The sequence below is a fragment of the Salvia hispanica genome, chromosome 6 (genome assembly GCF_023119035.1).
Source record: "Salvia hispanica cultivar TCC Black 2014 chromosome 6, UniMelb_Shisp_WGS_1.0, whole genome shotgun sequence".
NCBI classification, from domain to species: Eukaryota; Viridiplantae; Streptophyta; class Magnoliopsida; order Lamiales; family Lamiaceae; genus Salvia; species Salvia hispanica.
In genome coordinates, this window is record NC_062970.1 from 30810256 (window position 1) to 30820220 (window position 9965).

General features: G+C 33.9%; 1 protein-coding gene across 1 annotated transcript; it reads left to right on the forward strand.

The window, feature by feature from the left end:
- Positions 1 to 8967: 8967 nt before the first annotated feature.
- Positions 8968 to 9627, forward strand: LOC125195119. The gene has a single exon (XM_048093313.1). The coding sequence runs from the start codon at positions 8968 to 8970 to the stop codon at positions 9625 to 9627; it is 660 nt and encodes a 219-aa protein (XP_047949270.1).
- The last annotated feature ends 338 nt before the right edge of the window (positions 9628 to 9965 follow it).

The window sequence follows — 9965 nt, forward strand, 5'->3', positions numbered from 1 at the left end:
ATTTAAATGAAATGTGAGAAAATGTGAGCCTATTACCATATATAGTAAAAATGAACTAGGACTCCTATTCGCGGATGGAGCGAAATTAAAAAACGAGACCCATATTCGTGGACAAAGAGAGTATAAAGGAGAGTGGGTAGAAATAGGAAATGGAATGTGAAACTCATTTTTATATATCAGTTTTATAATAAAACGTAAATTGAATGAGTTAGTGAATGTGATGTCTACCTACTACCTACATTCCTTAAAAACAGAAACTCTTCTCTTTTTGGTCCGTCCCCTGAAAATAAAAACTTTCTATCTAAAGCAATGCGATGAGGAGTAGAGAGTGGCGGGGCTCATGTGTTGAAGCCCTTTTTTTTAAAAAAAAAATCATGTACTTTTTTTTTTAAATCTTTGTACTTTTTTTTAGTGGAATGGATTATTTTTCTCGTATATGTGTCGTAAATTTAATTCCGTATATCGCAATTTTAATTCCGTAAATGTAGTATATTTTGAATTGTTTTTATTGCGGTTGGCCTATGGGCTGACCTAAATCTGACGTGGTAGGTGATTTTTTTAGTGTTGCTGACGTGGCAGGGGAGAGAATGGCTGGCCTATGGCTGACCTAAACACCATTGCGGATGCTCTAATGAGGTGAGACTCATCCACAAACATACTTTTCTTTTTATCTCTCTTACTTTATCAATTTTATGTTAAAACTTATGTTGTTTCTAAAGTTTCAATTTTTAAAGGACTGAAAAAGTACAATTTATAATAAAATTGAGCTGGACTCCAATTGACGGATTAACTTAAATAGCAAACCAATTTGAATAAGTTTGAAGACACTACTAAAAAATAAGCATAGTAGGGACTTACACGACCGTCCAACATATGATCACTTGTTTCCGTCAATAGTTTTACTTTTAAAATTTATTCTACTAAAAAAAATATTTCCAACTTTTGTGTAATATTCATATACGACCATGTATTACATTTACAAGAAGGTTCCATCCAGTTTTAATTCAGTTAAGTGTAAAATATTAAAATTTTATTTTAAAATGGATTGGAATGCCATGAGCAATAATGATTAATCATTTCGACAGTTCTAGAAGATATATTAAGTTAACTAGAACATTACAGGAACACTAATATTTTATAGGTCGAATTTAAGTAAAATGATTCAAGAATAGTGATATTAAACCTTTCCTTATAAATAAAAATATTTGTGTATAATAACTATTAACGTAAAAAGTGTCCATTTTAAAAATTTTGAATTTTGTGCCATTTCGGAAATTGTATAATGAAGTTGCAACCGTAATGATTGGTTCGAAATGTTATAAAAGTATATTTTTTGCAAATAAACATGCTAGAATCTAAAAATAAGGTACCAACATGGCATCATAAACTTATTTGTGAAAGAAATACCTAATGCACATGGTAAAAAATTAAAAATCGAACGAACTTGTCATGAGTGTAAATTCTCATTGTTTTGCATTTTTAAATATGAAACTCGATTTTATTAGTATAATCTAATATTGTAAACTTTGATAATTGTGATTTGTACGCAAACGGCACGCCAAAAAGCGATGCAAAATTTTCAATTCCGGTACCGGAATTCTAGATATACTCTAAATTTGGAAAGGAAGAAGATAGAATAAACAAACATATACTAAAACCTATGAAAATATAATTTATTGAGACGCCGTTTAAATAAGACAAATAATTTGAAGTAAGAATAGCGGAATCGATAAATCCTTTGTCTTGGTGTTGTGCCGCAAGGATCAATCAATTCAAACTTAACTTATTCTACTTTTTCAATTACTTTTTCTTCTCATTTTTTTTAATCATTTTTACGCTCCTTTTCTCTAATGTCTTCGAGCCAACTATTTGTGCCCATTACTGTTCTCTTATTTTTTTCATTTTATAAGAATGCTAATTTTCTGCAATGTCTTCTATACAACTTTCTTGACTCTCTTAATTATTTATTCATGTTTGAGCACAGAAGGAAAGAAGCTTAAATTGGTGGGCTACTTAAGAAAAGAAGGTCTTACTCTTACGTGAAGGAGGTCAGATTTTTTTTGTTAAATAAAATTACGACACGTTTAATCATATTCGATACTACGTTTATTTTAGAAGAGAATTTACACATACTCCTTCACCATGTTAATAGCCTGTCAGGCGCCTAAAATTTAAATCAATAATAGATTGGAGTAATTTTTTAAAAGGTCATATATGTAAACAAAAGTTGATAAATTTGAAAAAAATGGAAAAATCGTGATAGAAACTTTAATCGACTCTTTTTAAGGAGCTTGACTTTATTCAAGTATACAATTTTGCTACTCCCTCCGTCCCCTATTAGGAGTCACTCTTTGACCGGACACGGGTTTTAAGAAATGTAAAAAAAAGTTGGTTGAAAAAGTTAGTGGAATGTGAGACCCATTTTTTTATATTGGTTTTATAATAAAATGTGAGTGAATTGAGTTAGTGGAATGTGGGACCTACTTACTATTTATGGTAAAAATGAAGTGTGACTTTTAATTGGGGACAGACCGAAATGAAAAAATGTGACTCTTAATGGGGGACGGAGGAAGTATTTAATACTACTTTTAAATACGCGGTTATTTTATGTTTATCTTGTGCATAATATCTCCATCTGCATCTGCATGAGTGTGATTAGTTTGATTAAATTGAAGTTGATACCTGAACATATATTGTGTTCGTCATAAAATTTAAACTTACAATGTACTTTTAGTACATATACAACCACAAAATATAAAGTCGTAACCACCTTCCTCCAATGAAAGATGTGATCTGACTCTATTTTGTGTGCGAGAGTTGATCAAACGGTAGAGAAGTTAATGTCTATTGTCAAAAATTTCAGATTCGAGTTCTCTTAACACAGTCTTTAAATTAAAATTTATTTATCTATAATAAAATTTTACTATTATCTCAGTAAAAAAATAGTGTCAATATTGTTTGTAATAAACAATTCTTTTAAATTGTAACTTTGGGAATTTCAATGGTAGTGGCGAACAGTTTCGTTAGCCAATGGAGTTTCAAATTTAACATAGAATTTGTACAAATATAATTGAGGCATATTGGGATGAGGCTCTTGCTCTTGGCATAATATTATTATAATAATACTTATATTCACTTTATATAATTTATTTGCATTTTGTTAGCTCTCTAGCGATAGAGATAGGGCAATGAGGCATTCCAAAATCCAACCTCATTAGTTACCAAAGTCAAGTCCGTGATATTCAATGTCATAAGAAATATGCAGATAGGCTCACAATCATGTATCTATCTTTTCAAAGGAAAATAAGGTAAGTAAAATTAGCAGAGAGTGATAGATGGATTTTTATACGTAGGGAAGTTGTAATATTGGGTTAGGAAAGTTGTTAAAAGTTTTAGAAATTAATATGTAACCTTAAAAAGTTATACATGTAAATTAAGGAAGTGTTATGTAACCGCTAAAAAAAAAGTAAACCCGAGTAAATTTTACAGACCAACAACTTTAATTACTTGATAATTTATGAACACATTGCAAGTGAACATTGATCAACGAAAACTTTATAGGGCATATTGCGAGTAACATTGAAAGCTCAGATCGTATAAAAAATTTGAATTATGTACCGAGCAATGCTTTGTTGTTAAATTACCAAGTGCAACTGTACTTGATAAACGACCAAACTTTTGGAGTAATTTTTTATAAAATTATGATTCCGCTCGGAAAAATTTGCACCAAAAAATAATCTTTCAATTTTGGGATAATTCATACTTATTCATGTTGCATGTAATATCATTTTCGGACAATAAAGTCAATAGTAGGAGTACATAGTTAAAGACAATTGAAAATGAAATTCCAGAAAATAAAAATAAAAATTCAAGCCTATAATGAATTTTAGGTGAGGTCATTTATTAATTACTTGAATCACATTGCTACCATTATGAATACTCATGTGCTAATTAATAAGTTCGTAGGAAAACTATTATATTCAATATAAATGAATATCAATCACTAGACATGGATTTTACCAATCACTACATTCTAAGCCTTGCAAATCATGCATTATCCTACTAACCAACCAAGTATTTAGAAAACCAAATACGACATAAGAGATTCAAATGAACATGGTATTTATTACTTCTATAATACTACTCGACCACTACATTATCTTGCTCCCAATCCATACCTTTTTATGAAGTGAGTTACGTTACCAATTTTGTTTATCGAAAACTAGAAAAAGAAAGCAATTGAGAATCACCAACAGCATCTTGGACAAAACAAATTGCACAACAATCCAAACAGAAGGAGTGAAACATCCACGCCCACCAGAAACAAATAAAAAAAGGAAAGGAAAGAAAAATAGTAGTAGTAGTATATGAATACTAATATTTAAGGTAGATATGACAGGCACATAATCCTTGTCCCATAAATATTTCGACCCCATTTTTGTGTTAATTGTGATAACGATGTCTGCAAGTTGCAATAACTGCTTCTAAGTGGCAAACCTCATCAATTCAATCTTGAAACCTTTTCTCTCTCACTTTTTCTTTCACCATCACTTCTCCCTTACTTGAATATCATATACTCCATCACTTATTTACATTTATAGTACCTCTTTTATATCAACTAGTATAATATTTTTGTCAAGACAATTAGAGAAAAAATGTCTGACCAACACAAGAAATCAAAATCAGTTAAACAACACATATATGAGCATTATCTGTCATACTCATTCATTGAATAAATCTAATAAACACAAATAACAAGAAATGAAAAACTCACCAAGACAAACAATAAGTACTAATAATTCTTTGTATGGTTATATATTAATCAAACAAATTGAAAAATTTATAAGGATTATTCATTTTCTTTTTTCACGGTTCCCTTTATTGATTCCTTTCTCCCTCACTTACTCGAGGTAAACACTTGTAAATTACATATATAGGGGTTTAGAAAATATGAAATAAAAACAAAATTATAACTATAAAACTAGTAGTTTATTAAACTTAATTTCTATCTCTATAATGATTCGATATCCTTTTTGAGCTTTAAAATATTTAGTAAGTAAAGGTGAGACACGGCTAAATAATAAATAGTATAGTCAAAACTTGATCAATATTATAGTGTTATATGGGTGACCCTATTATTACCCCTAATCTACCACACTATATGAACACCAATACATCCTTTTTTTAAAACAATTGTTAGGTTCACTTCACACCGGCACATCATCTACACTAACACATATACACTCACATCAAGTTACATATATTTGGTGAACGAATAACTGAGATTTCACATTAATTTTATCACCCCAAAATAGAATTACTAGTATTGATTTGGAGGTGACATTTGTACGAGTAATGAGATATGCATGCTACCCAACTCAAATTACTCTCAACAACTTCACCAACCGAACTTCATGGGAAAACTTGCTTCATTCGTTGATTAAGAAAAGGGCTTCTAACCATATGTTTTTCCATTATACATAAATAAATATACATGCCAAAAAGGTAATCTTGACCACCACTTTCTGTGTCTTAATTGCCACGAAATTAATTCACGTCTACTTAACAATAAATAAGATTAAATGCTCCTTTTGATTTTCAAACGCCAAGGGTATGAATATCATGTTATATTATTAATTACTTAGTTACGTTTTTCACTTTTTTGTTTGAACTTCTTTTTCATAGCATTTTTGTCTGGATGGTCTAGAAACTAAGACGCGTGACTTTATTGCACTGCACATATGAGAAAAAGTAAATGAAAATTATGCATAGTCTATAATTAACTAACTAATCTTGTAATCCCTTCGTCCACTAAACAATAATCTTGGTAGTATACTAAATGTACAAGTTTTAATGCAATATTAATACGGTACAAAAGTCACTAAAATTCTCGTACAACTGTTGCAACTAGTTATTAATTTAATTATGAGTTATTTTTTGTTGTAGTTAGGGTTTATAAATTCCAAATTAGTGTTAATTAAAAACTTATGTAGTATTTATTAATCTTTAAGTTTATAAAGTATAATTCTCTCATTTCTAATTATTAATTTTAATTAATTAATTAATTCGTTGTCTATGTCAATCAAATATTTAATACTTGTTCACGTGGATTTGACTTGTTTATGCATATGCACTACAATTTTTTTTTCTTTAATTAACTTGACTTGTTCATTCATATTATAAATTTATTAATATTAATTTATGTAAAAGCTGAAATTATTTTGTACCGCGTAAATAATGCACGCTTCATGCATATCCCACAGTATAAGCCGTGTTTAATTGTGGAAAGCAATTCACAAGGAGGAAATCATGCACAATTTAATAAGTATGTATAATAATAATATTTTGTCATTAAGATATTCTAGAAATTAAAACTTAACAATCAAAACTATTGAGGTCTGTACATGCATTCAACTTTGTCAAAAAAGTCAAGTAAAATAATAATGCAAGTCATGTTATATATATTAAAAAGAAAGATCCTTAACCAATCCATTTCGTTCACCTTATTAAGATTCTCCTAAGAGTAATCTGTCTTATATATATTGGTGTTGACTTCAAATAAAAAGAGAGCGACAATGATGAAAAATGATTTGTTACAATTCAAAGTCAAAAGCATGGACCCCTCACCCATCACACCTTTTAATCTTTTATCATATGCAATATTGTGTAATCTCTCTAGATCTCTTTTATCTATCCATGTGTCCCCTTAACTTTTCACGAATTAAGATGAAACTCCCAAGATCTTTACTTCTTTATTCGACTAAAGAAGAGCAATAATATCGAGATGGGGTAGTCCTTGATCGATATCAGTTTTTAGAGGTTCAAATGGAGTGGTCTATGAGTTTTCATTACAATTTGCTCTCAATTGAGGAATTTTGTAGTTCACAAACAAGTTAGAATATTCATACATGCCTGATTCATGAATATGATCATATGATTACGAAGAAACAATTTATAATTTTAAAGAAAATATAATTACTGAAAAATATTACTACTATAGTATTTTAATTGCCAATTGAATATGTGTATTTGTACGCATTTAATTTGTAAATTCAATTAATATGTTGGTAATAAAATTCGAATTACGAAATCATTTAAGCATATACTGTAGTTCATTTCGTGTGATTCGACCAAAGAGACATCTTTCTATTGTTTCAACCTACAAATATCCAGGAATGGGACAGAAACAATCCTAGGAAATTGGGTTCGTCCTTCTCTTTTTCCTTATATAATTAGTATACAGATACGATTTAACTTTGAGTATTAAATAGTTGTAAATAAAAGTGGAGACAAAGGATAAACATAAAAATGTGAGTTCGTCGTGGACCAACAAAAACTACCTACCCTAAATGGTGGTGCCATTAATGTTGGCGGGCCCATTTTGATACGCGTGCCATTAACTTTACCCTAAGCGGCCCAATTTTTAAGCCTAAATTAGGGTGGGAACTTTTCATTTTTTTTGTCATGATATTTGGTATAATATGATACTCCTAATTAGGCTTGTCAAAATAGATATCGGGTATTAGATACCTGTTATTCAAATCGGAAAAAATCGGATAATTGGATACTCGAAACCCGACTTTTCGGGTTTCGGATCGAGATCGGGTAATGAGAATTTTGGATTATAAGGGATCGGATAACCCGATACCCGATCGGGTATAACCGAATTATCCGATTTTTTTTAAAAAAATTAATAAATTATATTTTTATTCTAATTAAATATAATTTTCTTTTTTAATTACATTTAAGTTAATTGTTAGTGTAATTGCCTATTAGTGACTTAGGATCGTATACCCCAAAATTCATAGCGCCTCTCCCTCACCTCTCCAGCTATGCTCTCTCGCTTGCGCCTCCCTCCGCCGCGGCGGCGTCTCCTCTCCCAACATCGTGTGCTCTCCTCTCGGCCGCCGCCGCCTCCCTTTCTTCCGCCATCTGCAACTGCCAAAGCCACCGATGACGCCGGAATAGTAGTCCCGTCAGTGCCTCAATTATTGACATTGCATAAATCCCCATATCAAATTAAAGTTGCTGCCACCTCCAACGTATTTGAATTGAGTTTCTTGGATTCTGTTTAAAGGAAAAATTTAATGCCTTGAAATTACAATGAGTTTATAATTCTAAGCCTCTATTCTAAAACACAAAAAGAAAAATGGTGTCTTGATTCTAAAAACACAAGAAAATAGAATTTTGATTCTAAAACAGAAGAAAAACGGTATCTTGATTCTGAAAAACTAATGAAAAATGGTGTCACGATAATTAGAACTAAATAATAATAGTATTAAATACAGTAAATTCTAAAGGTTTGTATTTAATTTAAAAAAAAAAAAATCAAAATCACAATCAGGACTGGATGCCCGATATTTCGGGACTGGATACCCGAGTCGGGTATCTGGGTATCCGAAATTAAATTCGGATCGGGTATCGGGTATTGATTTTTTGAAATTTCGGGATCGGGTATCCGAAAATTTCGGAGGATACCCGATCTGACAGGCATACTCCTAATATTCGGAGTTAAGAAATTTCACTTTATAATTTTTGGTGACAATTTACTGTAAGAGACTACTCTATTTAGGCCATACACAGTGGGACGGACGATGTGACGAACGATGCATCGTCCGTTGCATCGCCCGCCACTGCAGCATCGCTGACGATGGGTTAACCATCGTGCGCGGACGAAGCGCGGACGATGCTCATCGTCCGTCGCATCGTCCGCCACTGCGGCATCGCAGACGATGCGACAGACGATGCTCACACGTTTTCTTTTCTTTTTTTTGATTTTTTTCCAAATTTTTTTCTTATTTAAACACCACAATTCTATACCATTTCACACACTCCAATTTCACATCTCTTCAATTTCTCTTCAATTATTCTCTCTCATCTTCTCAAAAATGAATCCCAACGACTACGATTTGAGTACATCGGATGGCTGCAGACGGGCCTTGACTCGAGCCTTGTTCGATGCCGTTAATGAAGCCGCGGCGGAATGCTTGGCACAAATTCAGCGGTAGCAGGCAGCGGCGGGCGGTGGCGCGGGTCCCTCGGCCGATACGACGTCAGACGTATGTCCCGTGCGAGCATGGCGTAGCTCACGAACGTCTGTTCGCAGATTATTTTGCCGAGAATCCCCGGTGGGGCCCGAATGTTTTTCACCGCCGTTTTAGAATGAGCCGAGATCTTTTGCTCCGCATTGTGCAGACGTTGGAGGGACGTGATGAATACTTCCAGTATCGGGAAGACGACATCGGTAGACCCGGACTTACGCCGTTGCAGAAGTGCACGGTTGCGATCCGGCAGTTGGCCTACGACACCACAGCGGATATGTTCGACGAGTACCTTCACGCCGGGGATACAACTGGCCGCGAATGTCTTAAGAAATTTTGTAAGATAGTTGTGGAGGCTTTTGGCGACACATATTTGCGACGCCCGACTGCTGATGATTGCCAGAGGCTGATGAGGATGCACGAGACGGTGCACGGCTTCCCTGGGATGCTAGGGAGCATCGACTGTATGCACTGGCAGTGGAAGAACTGTCCGACGGCGTGGAGAGGCCAATTTACAAGCGGCTACAAGGGCAGCCACCCTATGATGATTCTGGAAGCCGTCGCCGACCACCGCCCTCGGATCTGACATGCCTACTTCGGTGTAGCCAGGTCGAACAACGACATCAACGTCCTCAACTCGTCCACCCTCTTCGCGGATCAGTGCAGGGGTCGTGGACCGGCCATCGAGTTCACTGCCAACGACCGCAGACATCATGTGAGATACTACTTGGCCGATGGCATATACCCAAGGTGGCCTGTCTTTTTGAAGACGATCAACCGCCCAATTGGTGAGAGGAGAGTCTTGTTTGCGGCAAAGCAGGAGTCTGCGCGGAAGGATGTGGAGCGGGCTTTTGGGGTGCTCCAATCGCGGTGGGCAATTGTGAAAGGTCCGGCGCGTTTCTGGTAAAAGAAAGTCATCGCCGA